The 23977-nt window shown below is 42.0% G+C and overlaps 1 protein-coding gene across 1 annotated transcript in view; it reads left to right on the plus strand.

Annotated features, from left to right (window-relative positions):
* Positions 1 to 23977, plus strand: part of DISC1 (DISC1 scaffold protein) — a 323271-nt gene that overhangs the window by 285775 nt on the left and 13519 nt on the right. Inside the window, exon 11 of the mRNA XM_062210776.1 lies at positions 5274 to 5550. Within this exon, the coding sequence (XP_062066760.1) occupies positions 5274 to 5550 (277 nt within the window). The remainder of the gene's footprint in view (positions 1 to 5273; positions 5551 to 23977) is intronic.

The following is a 23977-nucleotide window of genomic DNA, read 5'->3' on the forward strand; positions in this document are numbered from 1 at the left end:
GGTACCTTTCTCTGAAGGGAGGAGAGAACTTCCACTTTGACTATGACCTTGTCTAAATAAGATCAGAGTCGGCAAACTCAAAAGGCTTCCATAGCCTTGGCAACTCATGGCACAGAGCTTAATCAGAAAGGACAATGGATGCATTTCTTGATGAATTTTCTTTTTTTAAAATTGCTACTTTTAAAAAAATTTTATTTAAAGTTTACAGATTTCATGTGTTACCTATATACAGATTCAGGAACACAGTGATACTTGTCCAACCTACCCTCCTTCCCGCACACACTCCCACCATTCTTCCTCCTCCCTCTCCTATTCCCATTCTTATTTTTTACAAAGATCTATTTTTCAGTTAACTTTATACTCATAAGATTAACCCTACACTCAGTAAAGAGTTCACCAAATAGTATGAAGGAAAAGAACCACTGTTCTTCAACACTTGAGACAAGGGCTGTTAACAATCAAAATGAGCATACTCTCTGTACATGTTAAGCCCCTTATGCCTCTCTGACTTGCTACTCCTCTTCTCCCTAAGGTTATCACTATCCTGATTAATACACCAAATACAAATGGAATCATAGTGCATACTTTTTGTCTTGTTTTGTTTTGTTTACCATTATGAGTTTCATCTATATGCTTATATATAGCAATAATCCTTCCATCTTCTTCGCATATGATATTCTATCAAGTGTATGTTGCACAATTTATTTGCCATTCTGCCATTTATGGACATTTTGTTTTTGCTCCAGATTTTGTTACAAATAATGTGACATGATCATATATACAATTTATCTTTATTATTCATGGATTCTATATTTCTGATTCAACTACTCACTAAAATTTATTTGTAATTTCAAAATCAACATTCCCACAACTTTCTTTGTCATTCAGGGACGTACACAGACTGGCAAACACTTTGCATCTCCCACAAGCTTGTTCCCAGTTCAGGCTGATCAAAGCAGTGCTGCCTTCTTTTTTCAGCTCTCATATTGTAAACAAGTATCCTTTTTGCCTTTCCATTTAGTGCCATGTTTTTCTTCTTTTTATGCTCTTTTTTGTTGGGGGGGGGTGATTTTGTTGTTTACAAAGACCCCCAACTGCAGGGCCAAAGTGCCATATAGTGTTCCTTACCATAGGGAGACTGTGAAGGTGCCTTATGAAGAAAACACATATATTACAAAAGCTCCACACATGCATGAGTTATATAATCCTGTTAGCAGTTAGCTCAGTGTTAATTAATCAGCAGTGTATATTAAATAGGGTATCTTTAAACAGAAGCACACATATATATTGATCAGTGGATTAAAAGTTTATGACCAGAGACTCAATTTTGTGACAGGAATCTCACCTATATTTCCTCCAGGAGCAGTGATTTTTTTAGAGCATATCTACTGTGAATAATAAAAGTCAGCTTATATATGTATTTTATTTTATAAATACTTAGAAGTTGTATTCATGGGTCATATGATTGACCTATTGTTTCACATTAGTAGACAGATAAAGAGTTTTCAAAGATATTCCATTTATGCACGCTCCCACTGGCAGTGTGTGAGAACTCTCATAGTTCCATATCTTTTTCAACCCTTGATGTGGTAAGGTTTTTTGTCATCATGTTGATTTGTGGTACATCACTCTGTGGTTTAATATGCTTTTTCCTGATGATTAATGATGTTTCAGCATCTTTTCATGAGTTGCTTATTGATCATTCAGATACCCTCTTTTATGAAGTGCCTGTTTAATCTTTGCCCATTTTCAAAATTGGGTTTTCTATCTTTTTCTAATTGACTTTAGCAGTCCTGTTAATGTCTGGAACCAGTCTTTTATTGGTTATATATATTACAAATAATTTCTCCCATTCTGCAGCTTACTATTTAATTCTGTTAATGATATTTCTTAATAATAATGAAGTTAAATTTATCATTTGCCTATGTTTAGTATTTTTATTTTCTGCTTATGTTGTTTTTACAGTCTGTTTACCACTGTCATAAAGATATTATTCTATGTTATCTTCTACAATCCACCTGAAATTTCTGTTTTTATCATGTGAGCTATTAATCATGATTTAGTGTATTTCTATAGTGATATATAGTTACCATAACAAAATATATTCAAAAGATTGTCTTTTCACACTTTATCTCTGATAATGCTTTGATGACATTGTATCATTCCTATCCTTTTACTTACTACTTGTTCATAAGCTTATAATTAATGCATGTCTCCTGTAAACTCTATATAATTAGATTTTGATCTTTTATTCTAATGTAAGATCTTTGTATTTTAAATATATTATTTATCTACTTATATTTAACATAATTTCTGATCTATTTGGGTTTACATCTTTCTACTATTTTTCACATCTGTTTCATGTTTAGTTCTACCTCTTATTGTTTTCATTAAAGTAATAATTAAGTTGTGTTAAATTTCTCTCCCATATTAGCTTGCCTCTTACATACTCTTTTACTTTTGTGTTTTGTGATTACTATAAAGAGTTCAATGTGAATCCTTGACTTTTCAGTCTAATATAATGGACATTTTTACTATTTTCTGGACAATTCAAGGATCTGAAAGTATTTTAATTGCTGTTACTTTCTCCTTCCCCTTGCACTGATTGTCATGTGTTTTAATTTTACATGTATTTTAGACCATAAGTAGTCTGGGTGCTCGTGACTGTGGGAGGTTTGTGTGCCGGGACTGTGAAAACACTGAAGCTGTGTGGGAGGACTCAGGGTGTGGCTGGACATTGGGCAGTCACTGTGGGAGGCTCTACACAATCAGGGCTTCCTGGTTACCTGGCAAGGGATGTTGTTGGGGAATCTGAGCTTACACTGAGGGCTACACAGATTCTTTGTGTGGTCTTTGTGGCAGAGCAAACAAATAATATACTCATTGGGGCAGGCACCCAGACACTGGTCTCCTTCAAGGAGAGGAGCTCAGCTGAGTCTATGCCAACAGACAAGAATAAAACTCGCCTCTGATAAAAAATAAAAATAAAAAAGGAGAATTACCACACCAAACCTGGGTGTGTCACCTCAGACACACCCTTCACCCTGGAGCACTGAGCAGAGCTCCCTCGCCACACCCACCACATGCTTCTAGGTATTCCCTGAAAGCAGACACTCCACTGATCCATCTAAACATAATCCAGAGATAAAGCCTCCACAGAGAAAAAAACAAAGAAACCAATGAGTATCTCCACAAATGTGGGTTAACAAGAAAAAGAATAAGAAAGACAACATGACATCCCCAAGAGAATGCACTTCAGTTCTAGACTGTGAAGATGATGAGATTGAAAAAATGCCAGAAATGGAATCCAAAACATTGATCATAGGATTACTTAGAAGTAATCAGAAGCAAATGCACAACTAATGAATTCCATACATGACATGAAAGAAAATTTCTCCCATGAAATTGAGATCTTAAAGTGAAACCAAATGAAATCTTGGAAATGAAAAATTCAATAGAACAAATAAAAAAACACACTGGAAGCCTTAACAATAGAATCAGTGAAACAGAAGAAAGAATATCCGACTTAGACGACAAAGCACAGGAAATTATACAATAAGACCAAACACAAGAAAAAGAAATTAGAAAAATAAAAAACACTGTTGGGAATCTATAGGATACTATCAACAATCAACAAATGCTGATGAGGACGTGAGGAGAAAGGTACACTAATCCACTGTTGGTGGGGATGTAAACTGGTAAAACCACTATGGAAGTCAATTTGTGGATACCTCAGAAATCTGAATATAGACCTACCAAAGGACCCAGCCGTCCTACTACTGGGAATTTACCCAAGGAAAATGAAATCAGCAAATAAAAGAATTATCTGCACCACCATATTTATGCAGCTCAATTCACATAGCTAAGACATGGAATCCACCAAAATGCCCTTCAATGGAAGACTGGATAAAGAAATTATGGGATATGTACTTTACGGAATACTACATAGCGGTAAAAAAAAAATGAAATCTTGTCATTTGCAACAAAATGGATGAATCTGGAAAACATCATACTTAGTGAAATAAGCCAGTCCCAAAGGGACAAATACCATATGATCTCCCTGATCTGTGATAACTAATAAAGCACCTAGAAACAAATCTATAGAATGAAATTGACACTCTGAGAAGCAATGCCTTGAACAGCCCTTGTCTTGACTGTTGAAGAACTTTTTTTTAAATGGAGAATGGGACTGGGAATGGGAGAGGGAGTAAGAGGTGGGATGAGATTGGGGGTGGGAGGGCAGGTATGGTGGGAAGAATCACTATATTGCTAAGATTGTACTTATAAAATTTGTACTCATTAAATAAAAGGTTTCTTTGAAAAAAAGTATCTATCATGAAATCAAATGGATGAATGAAAGATATACATTTTTTAAATCAAGATTTTTGACTTTTCATGAAAAATGAAAAAATTTATCTACTCCAAGTCCATGTGTCCTACAGATTTAGTTGGACTGCACTGGTAACAGACTCCCTACAAAGAAATGTCCTTCCTACCATCCAGAATCATTCCTTTCTGTTCTCTTTTGGCACCAAGGCTGAATATCTGTTGTGGATTTAATACCACCCCTGCTTGGCTGTCTTCATTTACATTGTATTCTGGGCACTTTAGCATCGGATTTTATGCTCCATGTTAATAGATTCTAACAATGGAGTGGAAAACAAGATAGAAATAAGCCCTGACCTCAGAGAACAAACCAAAAATCATATAAATAATTAGGATTATGATAAATAGTCTGAAGGAAAAGTACAAGATGTTAAAGAGAGAAATCATAAAATGTCTCTAATTGGAAGGGAGGGAAAGTTCCTGCAAGAAGTTTATTTAAGCTGAAATCTGAAGATATAGCAATTCAGCTGGATATAGGTATGGGTATATATGAACTGCTGTGGTTTGATGGGAGAGAGGTGGTCCAGGAAAATAAAATAGCACATGCAGTTGTACTGAGCTGGGGAGAGTTAGGCAGATCTGAGGACCCAAAGAAAGTCCATAGGTTGGAACACCGATATGGACAGAGGCTATGTTGTATTGGGCCACTGGATCACGATGGTCTTGTAGAAGACCAAGTGGCTATGGAAGACCAACACTTACTGCATGAGAACTTTATGGTATACAGATCTGGCTTCTGGTTGAAATAATTTGTTACTATATGAAATGAAATTAAGGATAACATGTCTAGCAGCCTTCTATCTAGGTAAATAAGCTATTGACTTGGTCACCATTGATGAGTCACCATTGGGTTAATTTTTATGCTTTTGTTTCCCCCTCTGCCTTAGCTGCAAGTGTCCCCTGCTTGGAAGAGTGTGGGAAGCTGACTTGGAAGCTTGTCGACTGCTTATTCAGAGTCTGCAGCTACAGGAAGCCAGAGGCAGCCTGCGTGTGGAAGATGAGGGGCAGATGGGTGACTTAGAGGGAGCTGCCTGGGCAGTGACTCCCACCATCCCTCCCAGTACCCACTCTGAAGATGAGAGGACAACCCCTCTGCAAGCTGTCCAAGAGTGGAAGGCTCATCATTCCCCCTCCCCTCACTGCAGAGGAGGCGAACAAGAAGAGGTGTGTCCTATCGGCGTGGCCTTCACAGGAAGGCCTGCTCTGAGGGGTGCTTTGGGACCATGCTGTACACGGAAGCAGCACATTTGGGGCAGGCTTTTCATCAAACCATACAAACTTGGAAAAGTCTTAATAGCTATTGAATATGATTACAAAATTAAATAGAATTTTTATAGAAGAAATTTTAAATAGAGAAGGACAAGCAGGGAAAATGTTTAACATTTAGTTTTATTTTTATACTAATATCATAGCTAGATTTAGAATACACAGGCTAATATAGAACTACTTTATATAGGACACATTATACATGTCAAATATAACTTACAGTTATTATAAATATCCCATCCATGTCATATGTGACATTTAATTATATATTTAGAATATATATTATATTATTACTTAATGGAATTAAGCATTCAAGTATATGTCTACATACTACTAATTTTCTTTATCAAAAACAGAACATAATAAATGGTTGTTATATGTTTTTTCATAAAAGAACAAGAACTAATATTTGGCCTGGGATATACGTACTACAAATGAAAATGTGGTTTTATTTGATTCTTTATGCTGGAGGCGGACTTGGATGAAGAGAGACGACCTCCCTGGCCTGCTCTCTCCTCCCCTCTCCCTTTCTCTTTCTCTCTGCCCCCATCCCTCTCCTCTGCCCTCTCTCCCTGTCCTCCCTCTTGAGTCTCCCTCTCTCTGTTCTTTCTCTCCTCTCTTTTGCTCTCGCTCCCCACCTCTCATTATAACAAGAGTCCTTTCAAGGAAAAAGAGCTCCAGGAACTTTGTCCTGATTTCACCGTATTCACTGTAGTCCTCAGGGCTCTTTGTGTGGCCAGGTTACCCGGTATTTTGAGCATGAAAAGGAAATAGAAGCCTGGAGGCTGGAAGAATGTGCTGCTTGGCTGTCTCATGGTTGATTTTAGACATTAAACCCTTCCCTGGGCCTTTGCCAGAACTCACCATGAATGGCTGGGGAGAGCATTCCTCTCTCCGACCCGCCCCGCCCCATCACAGTTCACATCCTGTCTGCAGACACCAGGTCTTTGCAGAGCGAGCAGTCGTGTACTTTACTGGAACATGACATTTTGTCACAGCCTTCTGGACTGCTGAGAAATGTGACCCGCAGTCTTCTATGTGAATTGAATGAGCTTATGAGAACCCAGGCTGTTGTCAGTCTGGAATCGTGGCTGGCCAAATCACATTAGGTTCAATATGGAACTACAGATGATGGATCTAAGCTGCTTTGTTAATACAGCCACTGCAGGTGGAATCTTCCTGTTGACCTAAATAACACAGAGCAATTCTCCAAAGGTTAATATATTTATTTTTGGAATGGATATTGCAGTGGGAATATACAGAGTTTAGTAAACAATGTGCATTTCAAAGAGGTTAAAATATGGGAAAGTCTTTAAGGGGAAAATGAGGAAGATGACATAAATTGTTTTGAAACAATTATCCTTGGCTGCAGGTGTAATAAAGGTGGTGCCAGTCGAAGCTTGCATAGGCAGACCAAGATCTGCAGGGCAGACACTGTACTTGTAGAAGTATTTTCTGTGTGAAGTACTGGTGATTTTGTAATAGTTCTAGTTATTAGGCACACATGTGTGAGGTCTCCTCCTCTATAATCTCCTGGATTTATTTATATTTCTGTTAGGGATTGGTATTTTGAGTCTGAGAACTTTCTCACTCCCAAGCTTGGCCTCCAGTGGTTTAAGCAGAGATGTTGAAAATTTGCTGCCTGCTGCAAGTGGATGGGTTAAAAGCATCTATTCTGATGGAGCATAAGTGTCTCCTAAACATGAGGGTGAAAGCCCTGGAAGGAAGAAACTGCAGGCGATAAGGCTGAGCCTTTGAAGGCAGGGCTTCCAAAGTAGGCTCCCAGCAGGTGCTTCATGCAAGGTCCTGATGGAGGTCAGGATTGATTCCACCGAGCTGGTGTCTACCAAGAGTGCAGTCCCTCCTGTAAGTCCCCATCCATGGAGAGTCCCAGCTGAGGCACCTGTAATGAAAGATTAACAAGGGAACAGATACACATGTATTTAACATTAAATTGTATGTGATATAGGAGTCTTCAGAAATGCAGGCTCAAAGAAAAAGGAAAATCTGTGTATTGTTATGCTTAGTGTCATGAACAAGTGGGCAGTTGTGGAGAAGTGTGATTGAGCAAAAGGGGAATGGTCTAGTGGTCATAAACTGGGGGGAACTTCGCAAGGCCTGTTGTGCACATTCTTCTCTGCGTCCCCGTATCTTCACAAGTAAGGATGTTTCTTTCCTCTGGGTATAGGGAGGGCATCTCCTGTATGAGAGTCTTAGGAGCAGCTGCAGAGCAAGGCCACAGAACTCTTGTGTGCCCTGGGGAGAAGGGCAGGAGGCAATCAGAGAGCTCCTCCTGCTGCTGCCACATCCACACATGCCAATGTGCCATATTTTGGACGGTTTGTCCTGAATCCCATCACTCCTGCACCACGCTCTCCCTTCCTCGCTGAGTTCCCATGCCCACCAGGATCTGGGGGAGGGGGGGTAGGGATGACATTGCCAGGTACAGGGGGCTTTTCTTCATCCATCGGATTGTAAGCGCTTGCCAGTTCATTATCTGGTTATGGGAAAACAGGGCTGTATTTGCCCAAAAAGTAGGACATTAGGGAACAAGCATGCATGAAGAATTAGAGATTTGCCTTATAATGACTTGAATCCCATAAAAGTCCCATGGGCTGCCAACCATGTTCCACCCCTGAGCATCCTGGTTCCTCTCCACCAGTGGCAGAAGATGTCCCATGATTAGTTTGTGGCTTTCCTAGTGAAGGGGGGCTCTAGAGGGGACTTTAAAGTTTTTGCTGCCTTTCAGTACTGTTGTCACATTTTCGTACTGCAACAGCAGGTTTAAACAGTTTCCCCCTTAGAAGTATCCTCCTTGTACAGTAATCCCTTTATCTGTGGTTCCATGTTCCATGGTTTCTTTTATCCATGATCATCTGCTAACCAAACATGTTACATGATAAATTCCAGAAATAAACAATTCATAAGTTTTAAATTGAGTTCCAAATAGTATGATTGAATCTCATGCCATCCTGCTCAGTCTGGCTTGCAAAATGAATCATTCTTTGTCCAGCATAGCTACACTTTGTACAATACCTGCCCATTAATCACTTAAGTAGCCACTTTGGTCATCTGATCAACTGTCACCGTACGGCAGTGCTTGTGTTTCCATAATCGTTATTTCTCTTAGTCACGTCCCCAAGCACAAGAGTAGTGGTGCTGGCAATTTGGAGATACCTAAGTGAAGCTGGGAAGTGCTTCCTTAATAAGGAGAGGGAAAAAGAATCATATGTTGAAGTCACCAAGATTTAGTGTGAAACATTTTAAGAGAGAAAGGGAGACCACTTTCACATAAGTTCTGTTATAGTAAATTATTATAATCTAATTTGTTAGTTATAGTTGCTGATATCTTATTGTGACTGATACATAAATAATCATTGTCATGTGTATGTAAGTATGGTCTTCAAAAAGCTTATGGAAAATGGATATTTTAAAAATGCACAAGGGGCCAGCATTGTGGCTTAGTAGGTTAAGCCACTGCCTGGATGCCAGCATCCCATAAGGGCACCCATTCATATCCTAGCTACTCCACCTCCAGTCCAGATCCCTGCAAGTGCACCTGGAAAATCAGCGGAAGATGGTCCAACTGCTTGGACCTCTGCTACCCATATGGGAGACCTGGAAGATGCTCCTGGCTCCTGTCTTCATCCTGGCTCAGCACTGGCCATTGCAGCCATCTAGGGAGTGAACCAGCGAATGCCAAGATATCTCTGTCTCTCTCAACTCTGACTTTTAAATAAATAAATCTTTAGGCTGGCGCCGCGGCTCAATAGGCTAATCCTCCGCCTTGCGGCACCGGCACACCGGGTTCTAGTCCCGGTCGGGACACCGGATTCTGTCCTGGTTGCCCCTCTTCCAGGCCAGCTCTCTGCTGTGGCCAGGGAGTGCAGTGGAGGATGGCCCAAGTGCTTGGGCCCTGCACCCCATGGGAGACCAGGAGAAGCACCTGGCTCCTGCCATCGGATCAGCGCGGTGCGCTGGCTGCAGCGCGCCAGCCGCGGCAGCCATTGGAGGGTGAACCAACGGCAAAAAGGAAGACCTTTCTCTCTGTCTCTCTCTCACTGTCCACTCTGCCTGTCCAAAAACAACAACAACAAAAATAAATAAATAAAAATAAAAAATAAAAAAATTTAAAAAATAAATCTTTAAAAAAAAACCACACAGATTTTAAAACAGTTTGCACCAAAATAACATCATTTAATTCCATTTTCCACAGTCTTTTAGAAGTACCCTCACTTGAAGCCGGCGCCACAGCTCACTAGGCTAATCCTTCGCCTGCAGCGCCGGCACCCCGGGTTCTAGTCCTGGTTGGGGCGCCAGTTCTGTCCCGGTTGCTCCTCTTCCAGTCTAGCTCTCTGCTGTGGCCTTGGAAGGCAGTGGAGGATGGCCCAAGTGCTTGGGCCCTGCACCCGCAAGGGAGACTAGGAGGAAGCACCTGGCTCCTGGCTTCGAATCAGTGCAGCGCACCAGCCATAGCAGTCATTTGGGGGGGTGAACCAACGGAAGGAAGACCTTTCTCACTGTCTAACTCTGCCTGTCAAAAAAAAAAAAAAAAAAAGGAAGAGGTACCCTCATTTGTATAGAGAAAGCATAGCAAAGACATAGGGTTTGGTTCTCTTTTCAGTTTCAGGCATTGCTGGGGATTTAGGAATGTCATCCTGGGGAGAGGCACTACTGAGTCATGGAGAAGGCAGCCATTCCCTGAATCTGTGAGTACAGGAATTTCAAGATAATAGAGATTTTATGAGAAGAGCAAAATTATGGGACCGGAAAGCAGATCATTCATTCCCAGAAAATGCGGAGAGGCCTATTACAGAGATGAGCAGAAAGGAATTTGGGCAGTGAGGAAATGCTCTACATCTTGATTTCTTTGTGAATTGTGTCACAGTGTACATATATAAGTTACACCAGAAGTAGTGAATTTTTAGTGAATTTATGGTATATAATTAGAACCACATTTCTTAATTAATTAATTTTTATTCATTTGAAAGAGAGAAAGACAGACACCAGTCCTCCAAGTACTGACTCACGCCCCAAATACCCACAAGAGCAATGGCCTGGCCAGGCAGAAGCCAGGAACCCAGAATTCAACCAGAATCTCCCATGTGGGTGGCAGGGACACAACTCAAAAAGTAACTAAAAAGGCCGGCGCCGCGGCTCACTAGGCTAATCCTCCGCCTTGCGGCGCCGGCACACCGGGTTCTAGTCCCGGTCGGGGCACCGATCCTGTCCCGGTTGCCCCTCTTCCAGGCCAGCTCTCTGCTGTGGCCAGGGAGTGCAGTGGAGGATGGCCCAAGTCCTTGGGTCCTGCACCCCATGGGAGACCAGGATAAGCACCTGGCTCCTGCCATCGGATCAACATGGTGCGGCCATTGGAGGGTGAACCAACGGCAAAAGGAAGACCTTTCTCTCTGTCTCTCTCTCTCACTGTCCACTCTGCCTGTCCAAAAAAAAAAAATAGTTAAAAAAAAAAGTAACTAAAAAAACTTTTTTTTTTTTTTTTTACTGTTTACGTAGTTAAAATCAGTGCTACAGATGCTCAGTGTGATTGCATTTAGATTAGGATTGTCAGAAGGCAGTGCGGTGTGGTAGAGACCAGGGCTCCCAGTCTCTGATCCTAGTTAGCCCGCTTACAGGCCACGTTTCTTCATCTGTTAAGAAACAAAGGAGGAGAGGATAATGACAGCTATCTCACAAGTTATGGTGAAGGGTTAAATAACCCAGTGCACCTAAAAGTGAGCCACACATCATTGGGTGAGGCTCATCAGTGCTAATTTTTTGTTTCTGCTGTTCTTTCTGGCAGGCACAAGCATCTGCAAAATGTTTTTTTAATCATATGCTTCACTTCCATTATCAAGCAGCAGAAGTGAGCAATGAATTAGTGGCAGATATCGAAGAAGAGAAAGGTTTAATAAAGGAAAAATCATGTTTGTGTTTGGGTCCAGGATTTTAGACTACTGAAGGCACAGAGAAATGATAACCCCAGGGTCTCATGAGGAAGATGTTTTTGTTTTCCTGCCTAGGCCTTCCAGGGCATCATTGAAATCTGGGTCCTTTTGTATTTATCCTGTGGCTACGGTGTCTATTTGCTTTGCAGCCCTGAGCTGGTTCTGCTGTACCACTGCCTGCTGGGTCTGGCCATTCCACACTGGTGTTGCTATTGGAGCATGCTGCCCATAGGCAGTCAATTTCTCTTTGACCCAAATCTTCCATGAAAAATTGCTGACTTCTTACAGAGGTCCACAGGGAGATGGGTTTTCAAAGCCTTCCCGGTGCTTATCTGGATGATGTGATGCCATGGGTTTTGGTGGTACTTTGTTCTCACAAGTGCTTTGTCATTAATTAATGCCTGCTCATTGATTAGGGTCCCTGCCAGGCTGCTCAGCACCATTTCCCCCATTTTACAGCTGGGCCCATTAAGGCAAAGTAATTTGCTTTGGACTTTGTTACAAAGGAAGTCAGCCACAGGGCTAAGGGCCAATTTTAGCCTGCACTTCCTCAAATTGTAAGAACCTCATTCTTTTTCAGTTTCATTATGGCTTTCCTCCCAGCCTTTCCAAGGACCCTGCTAACAATCAGCTGCTGCTGGCCCTGGTTTATAGACAGTACAGAAATTGCAGAGGGCCAGACAGGAGCTGGGGAAACTGGTGAGCCAGACTTCCTCCGCTGTGAAGCTGCTCTTTTGTACTGACCGTTCTGGCCATAATACCTGCGTAATTCTTTCTTTCCTGTCTGCAGGCGGTCTTGCTGGGGTGCCTTCTGTTTCGGCTACACAATAGGCTCCCCTCCCAGAGAGTTCTCCCTGGTGACCCCTCCTGCCAGTGGCTTCCCTCCAGAGCCAGGACCTGCCACCAAAGAGGCCACCAGAAGGCTTGGCCACTGGGAGTCCTCTTACACAATACTTGAGTAGACAGCGTGTTGACGTGCCTGCAATGAAAGGAATAAGCAACAAGACACAACCAGAGGCTGTAGCTTGATGTGTTCAGATTTAGATCTCCAAAAAGTTGTTGTAGGATTAGGACTAGAAAGATGTGTTATGTTTGCTCACCTGTCATAGCCGTCACTGCCAACATTTCTGTAACATGACAGTTAACAAGAAAAAAGACCCACAGATTTATCCTCCTAAGTGACTTGAGAACCTTCAGAAGGGAAGACCCGAAGACCCAGGGAAAATTGTCCATTTTTATGCTTGGGTTCTAAAAAGAATTGATAGCCATGTGGAGATGTGAATGGATAAAAGGGACATAATCTAATACAGGAGTGGGGACCGTCCATCTGGTTAGGCATATAAGGCCCAGGAAATCATTTGGCCTGGCCCTGCCAAGACAACCACAGGCGGGACTCAAATTCAATAAATCCATAGCAGGTTAATTTTTAAGTTGATAATTTTGCACAGCATGTAAATTATGTTATAAATATCCAAATGGCCCTTGGCAGGAAAAAGTTTCCACACCCCTAAACAGACAGAAAGGAGCAAACCTAGCAAGGCTTGTCTGATTAGATTATCTTGGGCTTCTGTCTGCAGCATCTCTTCCTCCCAGGAATGAGACAGGACCATTACGGAACAGGGGCTTTCAAGGGAGGAGAGAGAAGCGAGAGAGTGACTTTTGTAGATTTTAGGGCTTGCTTTTGTTGGAAAGAAGTCCTGTTTTCTATGACCCACCTTGGGAGAATGGAATTCTTTTCTATCAGTTGTTTTAGGGAAGAAAGCAGAGTTGAGGCTGGAGGGCAAAAGGTCAGAGACACCATGGGAGACACCGAGGTTCTAAGAACTTTGCAGTCTTTTTCAGCTCAAAGTGCACAGCATGTCAAAGCACCACACTTCGGGGTGTCATGTTCTGAGCCCAATGGAGGTGCCTCTATTCCTTTTTACAACGTTTCAAGTGAAAAGAAAGCAGGAAAGGAGAATTCATGGTGAAGACAGATGTCTTTGCTGTCTTCAAACAACTGATTTCTCACTCTAGAAATATCTCTAGTGGCCAAAAGCGCTGCCTCCTCAGTCATGGCAGGCACAGATCTGACTTGCTGGCTTTGGGACCACAGATAATTCACTGGGACACTCCAAAGGGCAGGTCCTAAGTGACACAATCTCTTGGTATCTCCTCCACCTCTGTGTTGGTGAGGTGATAAGGAGAAATGGTTTGCCTGTCCATCAGCTGGTTTTCTTCTTTTTTTTTATTTAATGTTTTTTGGGAGAAAAAGCCAGAGTGTGAAGAAAAATTCTACTTCCCCTAAAATATCAAGTTCCACAAACTCAACCATCTTACCCAAGAATAGAACAGTGAAAGTAACCACGATACAATCAGGACTGGCAATTGGCCAGTTAATTGAAAAGTCAGACAAGGCAGACAATCATTTTAAAAAGTGCATTTTAAACCTTTTTTTTATTTTATTTTTTTAAATACTGAGAACATACATTTACTTGCAAGTCGCCTTATATATGTCAAGGTTTTTGTAGCCCTGGGCCTGCTGATTGGTATTTCACATGACCCTTGTTAAACTTTACCTGTAAAACACCATCTATAATGTCTAGTTTTGTTGTCCTTAATGTGGACTAGATCTTTAAAGAGCTCTTGGAAAGCAATCTTCATCTCCTACCCCTTTTTCTTAAATATTATTGAGTCTTTCCAAGGTTTTCCATTTTTTTAGAGAGAGAAAGACTTTCGGTTCGTACCAAAATCTCATTGATCCACACAATATTTATTTAAATTATGCACTTAGGATTTAAGTGTAGTTAGCATAAATAGATTTAGAAACAAGCACAGCTCTACCGGTAGGAACCGAATTTCTTTGCCCCTGGCCTGGCTTTCACCATTGAGGTTGATGCAGGGAACAGAGCCACAGGACAACCTGGCAGGTGGATAGAGAGGAATTTCTTCTGCAGTCAGCAGACTCCTGCTGGTTCCCACAGTTAATTAATGCCATCAGCTGTCAGCCTCCTTCACCTGCCCAGGGGCAGGAAGCGGTTCCTCTGATCTGCCTGCTTTCACTCCTTTTGGAAAATTGTGGAGCCACCCTCAGTGCTCCAGGGCCTAATGGTGGCACTTCTCCCACTAATTAAAAATAATTCAATACTTCTGAGGAAAACAACCCCAAGGCTCCTGATGATTCTTTAATCTTGGGAACTCCTTGCCATTCACGGGTGAACACTGAAGGATCGATGGCTGGATGGGCACCACGTGGGCAGCAAGGACTCATGTATGGCACTTGCGACACAGGAGGTTTCACCCAGCAATGTGCAGTGGTGTTCTCTGAGTTGCTGAGAGGTTTTTAATTCAGGGGTTTCACATTTCTGGAAAATAAGCCAACACCCTGCCTTTTGTCATATGTAGACTGCATCTGATTCCCTCACCTTTCTGAGATCAAACTTAGAATTAGGTATTTCCTGGGGCAGGTCTGTGGCCCAGTAGGTTAAACCACTGCTTGGGATGACTTCATCCCATGTCAGAGTGCCCGAGATCAAATGCTACTTCTGTTTCTGATCCAGTAGCCTGCTAATGTGCACCCTGGGAGACAGCAGATGATGGCTCCAGTACATGTGTCCCTGCTTCCCATGTGGGAGACCTTGATGGAGTTCCTGGCTCCTGGCTTCACCCAGCCCAGCCCAGCTGTTAGAGGCATTTGGAGAGTGGATCAGCAGATCAGTGATCTTTATTTGCCCCTTCCACTCCCATCAGTCTGCCTTTGAAATAAATAAATAATAAATAAACATTTTAAAAATCAGGAGACTTCTACTGCCTTTGCAAGCTGCCCATTCCTGCTAGGACTAAAATGCCCACGAGCAGTTGTCTTACCTCTGCCCAAGGCTTACTACACTTTCTTTTTCAGTGAATAATTTAATATTTCCAGCAATCTATGCTGATACTTTTGCCTTGCCAACAATTGGCCATTTTCTGCACCCTTCCAACCTCAGAACCGATTTCTGGGAACCATTGTTACAACAGAGAAGATCTCCTTTTGCTAACATAATTAGGAGTCCAGGCTAACCAGTTGAATGACAATGTGGAAAAGGAGAGTGGCCCTCATGAGGGAAACAGTAGGTGCATCCAACTGGAGGGTCCCCGTTTCCTTGCAGTGAGCTGCAGGTGCCTGAGTCTTTACAGTGATAAGGCCACTGTCACTCAGAAGGGGAAACACCAGAATCAGGATTAAACACTGGCATTTAAAAACAGGAATTCACATAGTCTCATTGTTGCATAGTTGACAGAAATCATTTAGAAGTTGTCTTTTTAATATTAAAAGGAGGGGGCCGGCACGGTGGCTCACTTGGTTAATCCTCCGCCTGCGGCGCCGGCATCCCATATGGGCGCCAGGTTCTAGTCCTGTTTGCTCCTTTTCCAGTCTAGCTCTCTGTTGTGGCCCGGGAAAGCAGTGGAGGATGGGCCAGGTGCTTGTGCCTCTGCACCCACATGGGAGACTTGGGGGAAGCACCTGGCTCCTGGCTTCAGATCAGCACAGCGCTGGCCGTGGCGGCCATTTTGGGGGTGAACTGACGGAAGGAAGACCTTTCTCTCTGTCTCTCTCTCTCTCACTGTCTGTAACTCTGCCTGTCAAATAAAATATATGTATATGTATATATATATATATATGTAAAAGAAAAGTGCAGAAAGTTCTTCTTTATTCTTTATAATTCAATACTTCTTAGCCACAGACCACTCAGAGAGCACAATCTCTTAAAAAGAATCCCCCTAACTGTGCTCCAATTTTATTTTCTTTTACAAAAGAGGATAATAATTTGATGTCCACTTATCCCCAGTATCTGATTCCTTCTCTTAAATGGAGATTATTAGACACTAGCTGATACTATGACTCTCATTTACAAATGTATTTTTCCTTAGAAGATTCTAACAGAGTTTGGCCTTATTCAACTATGATGTTCAAAACTCCATACTAAACGGAAAGCCTTCAAATCCCCTCAAATGATTGTGCAATATAAATTGCAGCTTTTTTTTTTTTTTTCTTGACAGGTAGAGTTAGAGAGAGAGAGACAGAGAGAAAGGTCTTCCTTCCGTTGGTTCACCCCCCAAATGGCCTCTACAGCCAGTGCACTGCGGCCAGCACACTGCGCCAATCTGAAGCCAGGAGCCAGGTGCTTCCTCCCGGTCTCCCATGCGGGTGCAGGGCCCAAGCACTTGCGCCATCCTCCACTGCCTTCCTGGGCCACAGCAGAGAGCTGGCCTGGAAGAGGAGCAGCCAGGACAGAATCCGGCACCCCAACTGGGACTAGAACGCAGGGTGCCAGCACCGCAGGCGGAGGATTAGCCAAGTGACCTGTGGCGCAGGCCTAAATTGTAGCTTTTTGAAGATTGTCCTTCATTGTAAACTAGAACTTCAGAGGCCAGGTAACCTATAGCAGTTACCAGGCAATTTCTTCTTGTATCGATTTTTGGGGGGTTTTATTCGTTATTCTTTTTAGAACTTTTTCATTGCCTTCTCCAAAGCAAGCATGTAGATATGTGAACAATGTATTACTTACTCTGACCTAGAGATGTCTGAACATGTCAGATGCTTTCCTTACCACTTACGACATCTGAATGCTTTTGAGAGAAATATCTGCTTACCCGGGGTGTAGCCATCTAATTTGGCTATTTGGATAAATACATGTATCATATAGAGTGATAAAGGTATACCCCCAGTGTCTCAATGTGTACCTCTCTGTTTACTGGCATTTACCCCGTAAGTGTAGAACTCAAATGTTTATGCAGAAAGATAAATACATATCATAAAATCTGTTTCGAATAGATGTGAAGATATCATGTGTATTAATGACAAGCATTTGTCTGAAGTAAGTATTCCTTATGTTGAGAATATTTTTAAAAAGAAAGAGATAACCATGTAGCATGCCTTGAATGTATTTACTAAGAAAATGCATTGGATAACAGCCCAAAGGAACATATTTAAGGCTGTGATTTTAATAGTGAACTAAGTGCGTGCTTTAATGCATCAGCTAAGCTCATGGATGGTGGTCATCGCATCTACTTTACCCCAAGCTGCAGGAGAGGGGGTGAGACTTAACAGAACAGTTATGGGGCTCCAGTCATGTTACTGGCTTTTAAGTATGGATGTGTGCAGTGCAGAGCATTTTTTTCCCCACTTTTTAAACATGAATTGCGCCATAGAAAACTTGGCAATCTAAACGCAGATGGCTTGACAACCACAAGGAGAACTGCTCTGTCACCTGTCCCTTTTCCGTCATGGAGCCTGTGATTTCACTGCAAGAATTAAATATTTCTGAGGCTAAACAGCTATACCAATGCTTTCCCACATGGAGAAGGAAAACAGGTCTCTGGGTGAGCCGGCTGAGTTAACACCAAGAGTACAGTACCCAAGATGGAGGCTCACACTAGGGCTCAGGTGTGGGCCTTTCCACCAACCCACATCCAGGGCATGAGCAGCCAGTGATTTCAGAGCACAGTCCCCAGCACAGGGCATATCCCACGTTCATACAGACCTACAAGGTGTTTGGCAGTTTTCTCTGCTTAGTTTTAACTTGTTACCTCAGTTAAGATCTTTCTTGTCTGTTGTTTGATCCTACTGGAAACCTCACACTGCCTTTCCCTTTAGAGTGACTTTTGACAGCCTTTTAAGAAATCAGCTATTTAAAAAAAAACCTCTTGATCCAGTGATTTTACTCAAGGTATAACATGTTGCTCAGATCCCCACTGACGAATAATGTTTCTGAAAATGTGTGCTGTGTTACGTGTGGAAGTCTTGCATAAGTAGAGTTGGCAGTTCCAGCAGTATCCACCTACTTAACAATTTAACTTAAAGAGTTACCTATTCCAAATGCATCTTCTATTCAGAATAGAAAAAATAAGAGTGATTTCCTCATCACTCAGATTTAGCTTGATGAGGTATTGTTACCAGATATTTGCTCTTATCAAAACAGCCACTATTACTATATAATATAATCCTTGCCTTTGAAAATGAGCCCTACTTATAAAACTTTAAATGTTGATATTTTCTAAATGACTTAGCCTTGTTTGTGGGAAATATTACTAAGTAAAAAGAATGTCCGTGGAGACCCTGGCCATGGCGTTTATGACTGTGTGGGGTGAATATCTTCTCAGGTTGGCAATTGAATGGATTTAGAGTCTGAGTGTACATAATATTTTTATGGGTAAATATTTTATAGAAAATCATTTTAATGGGAAAATCCTGCCCAACAAAGGAAGCCCTATGTTCTGTTTTAAATCACGCTCCTCAGTTGGGTGAGTAGGACAGAAATTTGACATCAACTCTAATTCAACACAGCTGAAAATTTCTGCCCAAAATTTCAAGTCTACAGGTATTGATCATGAGGTGAGTTAAGCAAATTGCATTTGAAATATGGTCTGGCTGAGTTGGTGCTACTGAATATTACCCAGGTGGGGAGGCAGTACAGAAGATTGTAGGTCTTGGGAAGTTTTGTGGTAGGCATACAGGACCCAGCTGTCACCCTGGTGTCAAGGAAATTATATGAGGCAAGGCTATATTGGATAAATTGAAGTAAAGGGGGGTGTTCAATGTTCAAAAAAGTCTGCAAGCCAGTTTGTTCTGTTTTATTCTTTACATCCTGCTTAGAAAATACAGGTTGAGACCCAGCGTAACTTCTTTAAGACCTGGTATGTTAGTCCCTATTCCATTGCCATAACAAAGTACCTGAGCCTGGGTGGACAAGAGGTTGATTCAATTCATAATTTTGGTGGCTGAAAGTCAACGAGCAGACAGCCCCATCTGCTGGGCTTGTGGTAAGGGTCTTCTTGCCTGTGTCACAACACCGTGGATGGCATCACAGAGCAAGTGTGAGAAGGAGAGATCCATGGTGAGACAGGGAGCACTTCAAGGGTCAGGCTCCCTCTATTAGTGTAACTAACTCTCAAGGGAATTAACTCCCTGTGAGGTGTTGGCATTAATCCCTTCCAAGGGCAGTTTACCCAATGGCCTAATTACCTTCCACTAAGTCTCATCTCTTAAAGGTACTGCTGCCTCTTAATGCTACACTGAGACCCAAGCCCTCAGCACATAAACCTTTGGGAGACAAACCACATTCAAACCATAGAACCTGGTAAGGGAGAGGACTATCCATTCATTGCTTCAGTAAGCATAAATACCCTTTAGGGGAGAGAAAGGATGGGGTCAGTGGGCTTCAAGGACAGCAGGATACCTTTCGGTTATCATCTTGTGTGGGAGACAGGCGGATACACACAGGAAAGGAAATCTCCTAACCCAGGGTTGGGTGAAGTGGGAGATTCTGGGCCGAAGCTCTTCTGGAAGAAGCAGAATCTACAGGATTTTGAAGAGAGGGGGGTTTTGGCCAATCATGAAAGGGGAAGAACACAGCCATCAGTCCATTTCCTTATGGGCAAAATTACTCCAAGGGCTAAGTGACAGAATAGGCGTTTAGAGAGGAAAATAATAATAATTGTAATTGCTAAAAAGACTTTTTGACAGGACTGCAGAGTTTTCAAAGACACTTTGAAATACCCAATAGCACATACTTTAAATTTTCCATTTAGCATTGCAATTCCTGTCAGTCCATTTCAGCAGGGACACCTGTGACTTCATAATGGGTGGTAATTTGATTATCAAGTATCAGGCATGTAACTTTTCTCTCTTTTTTTTGGCTACATTTAATTTAAAAATAAAAACAGAAGCAAAAGTTACAAATTTCACACCAAGAGCAGCCTAGTGTGTGAAGAGCTACTGGACATGGTTCAGAGTACATTCATTTGAAGTCTACCAAGGTGATGGGAGAGTTAAGAAGCCAGATGCGCACATTCTCAACAGGAAAAAAGAAACTCTTGCTTTCTACCCTGTGCCTACCTGTTTCCCTGCATTTTTCAAACTTGATTATTTATGGACAAGGCATGCTCAGTCCATCCCAAACACATCATCGCATCCCAGGTTGTCATTGTTACCACCTCCAGTTGATAAGTACCTGGGTCCTGGAAGGACCTCTCCCTTCCTGAGACAGAGTCTACCAGAAATTGAGAACCAACTGCAGAGTCCTGAGGATAAAATGGAAGAGACATTGTCTCCAGATGTTATTTGTGCCCTGATTTCTTTCTGTGACCACTTTGTCCAAATTACATGGCTCTTTGAGATGCTTTTCTTGGATCTAAAAGCAAGAATTGAACTCGATGTCTCTTGAGATGCTGGAGATCAGCTCCAGTGTTCTCTGTGTCTGGGTATGAAGGCCCTCAGGGAAGGCTTATGACATTCTTCATACCCCTGGCTGAGAGAGCTCTTTGTAAATGTCTGCATTGGATGTCCTGGGAACTGAGACAAGTATTAAGATGTAGGGGCTGCATTTCTCATACAATTATACCCAATATATCAATATACCTGACTTATAATCACTATTTTGACTTAAACAAAAACTATCAATGCTTCCACATCTTTTATTGAGGGATTACTTAGTTGAAAAGAAGTAAAATCTTAGTTGAAAAGCAAGTAAAATCATTTCAGTAACTCCCATTTCCTTAGTGAAAATTTAGCAATTAAAGAGGATAAAATTAGAAATTGGTGTAGAATTGACAGCAAAGCCCCCTGGCCCTCCTGCCAGGTCCCAGGCAATTTCTGCAGGATAAAGCCTCAAGGTGCTGGCCCAAGACCACATAGTCAGGCAGGTGCTTCCAAGAGAGAGGAAGCAGCCCCGCTTGGTGGCTCTTGTGACTGTGCCATTCTGTGTAGCAGGAAGATGTGACCCTTTAAATAAGGCAGCAATTTTGTCCTTCATGCCAGGACTGACTATGCCCTAAGGCCAGTGTGAGAACTCAGGAGACAGGAATCTGTTGGCATCTTTTTTTTTTTAATTTTTTTTATTTTTTTTATTTTTGACAGGTAGAGTGGACAGTGAGAGAGAGAGAGAGACAGAGAGGAAGGTCTTCCTTTGCCGTTGGTTCACCCTCTAATGGCCGCCGCGGTAGCGCGCTGCGGCCGGCGCACCGCGCTGTTCCGATGGCAGGAACCAGGTGCTTATCCTGGTCTCCCATGGGGTGCAGAGCCCAAACACTTGGGCCATCCTCCACTGCACTCCCTGGCCACAGCAGAGAGCTGGCCTGGAAGAGGGGCAACCGGGACAGGATCAGTGCCCCGACCGGGACTAGAACCCGGTGTGCCGGCGCCGCAAGGCGGAGGATTAGCCTGTTGAGCCACGGCGCCGGCCAATGTTGGCATCTTACCTTTCTGCCTTGCTGTGCTGAGTGGCCACTAAAGACAGAGCCATTTCTCCCAAAGCTGAAACAAAGCATGACCCTCTGGCTATCACTAGATCAGATATGTTGGACTTATTGTTGGGGAGGAATATTCTAGAAAAGTTTCACTAGATTTATACACACACACACACATTTCCCTTAGAACATATGTTCACTGTTCAATAACTTGAACATTGAGCTAGGGACCATGGAATGAGAGAGCAAGGGCCAATGGCAGTGGCTACTCACTGTAATCTTTTGCTTGCACTTCCCAGCCTCCTGAGACAAGTATGGACATTAGCACTCTAGTAAGCAGCAAAGCAGGCCTGGAAAACACTCTTTAACTAGAGACCAGCACGGGTGCTCTTCCTGCTATCATTTTGTAACAGTCCTATCCATCTATGCAGGATCCTGGGTAGCATAGCCCTGTAGCTCACTGTTCCAGCCACTATGACTACATAACAAATTTCCCCTAATTTAGTGACTTATAGTAACTAATTATGGTGGCTATTAGAGGCTGGGGAGGTAGGGAGAAAAAGGGAAGAGGAAAGGTTGACTAACAGCTGTTAAGTTATACTTAGATAGAAGAAGTTCTGGTGTTCCATTGTATAGTAGAATGGCTCTGCATAATGAAATGTACTGTAGAGTTTTCTTTGAAAAAAGAAATATATAAATGATTTTGAATGTTTCAACATGAAGAAATGATAAATGTTTGGGAGATGATATATTTACCTTGATTTGAGCATTATACAATGTATGTATATACATTATACAATGTATGTTCTCAATCTGGAATCTACACTTGGCCTTTCCATGCAGCTTGGGCTTCCTCTAAATGCAGGAGCCAGGTCCCAGGGAGATTGATCTAAGAGGACATATCACCTTTTATTACCTGTCTTTGAAAGTCAGACAGTGTCTCTTCTGCTAAGTCTTTATTCACTGAAGAAGACGCAAAAGCCATCTAGGCTCAATGAGAGAAGTAGACTCTGCATCGTGATGGTGGAGAGACAACGTTCTACAAGGATTATGTTGCTGAGGCCACAGATACACTATGCCCAGGCCCTGGAAGTTAAGGGCTAATATACAGGATCTTGGCAACGCTGTCCAGCTGATACCAGTGGCTCTGGTTTCATTCTGCCCTCTGTGGACGAATAGGATTCCCATACAGAGAGAAAACTTTTATCACATTGATAGAAACATGTAAATCTGTACATCAGCTATCAATCCTCAGTGTTTAAGTCTAAACAAATTATATTCCCAATATTTCAAACTTTATTGTAATAAAGTCATAAGCCCCTCAGTTAATAATCACCTGGATCCTTTTAGTTCAGGATCAGCATCTGTTAAGCCAGGTGTCCCTCGGTGTACATGGGGGATAGGTCCAGGATACTCTTCCCCCATCTCCTACAGATACCAAAATATCCAAATACTCAAATCCATTTTTGGAAAATAGTGTAGCATTTGCATATTACTTGTGCACATTCTCCCATGTTCTTTAAATCACCTCTAGACTATTTATGAAACCTAATAGAATGTAAATGCTGTGTAGATAGTTATACAGCATTGTTTAGGCAATAATAAGGAACAAAGTCTGCACATGTTAGTACAAATGCAGTGTTTTTTGGACGGAAGGGATATTTTGGTCCACAGTTAATTGAATCCATGGATGCGGAACCTGTGGGTGCAGAGGGCCATCTGCGGTGGTTTGTTCAGAAGGCAGAGAAAGCTCCCTTACCCTGTGCCTCAGCAAACAGTCGCCAAGGAGAGCTCCCACTATATCTGCTGTTGCTGGATGAGAGGTGTCTTGAGCTCTCCTACTTTGTTTCCTTAGGCTACTTGGTGCCTTTTTAATCTTTAAGAAAACTAGAAAGAATTCAAATGTATTCCTTTCATACTTTTTCATTATGCTTTCAATTAGTGTCTTTGGTAATTTTTTATTTTATTTTAGAGATCGGGAAATTCAGGAGAAATCATGATAAAAGTAAAGTTTTTGGATAATATCACCTCTTAAATTAATAGTATTTTAATATGTTTAAGTATTTCCTTATGATTAGATATTCTTATATTGAAAGTGATTTTAATGGTTAAGTAAAAATCTTATGAACCAGAAGTTATCTTAAGCATTCCCTTTATTGTTGGACAGTTAT

This window comes from Lepus europaeus, chromosome 14 (genome assembly GCF_033115175.1).
Source record: "Lepus europaeus isolate LE1 chromosome 14, mLepTim1.pri, whole genome shotgun sequence".
NCBI lineage: Eukaryota > Metazoa > Chordata > Mammalia > Lagomorpha > Leporidae > Lepus > Lepus europaeus.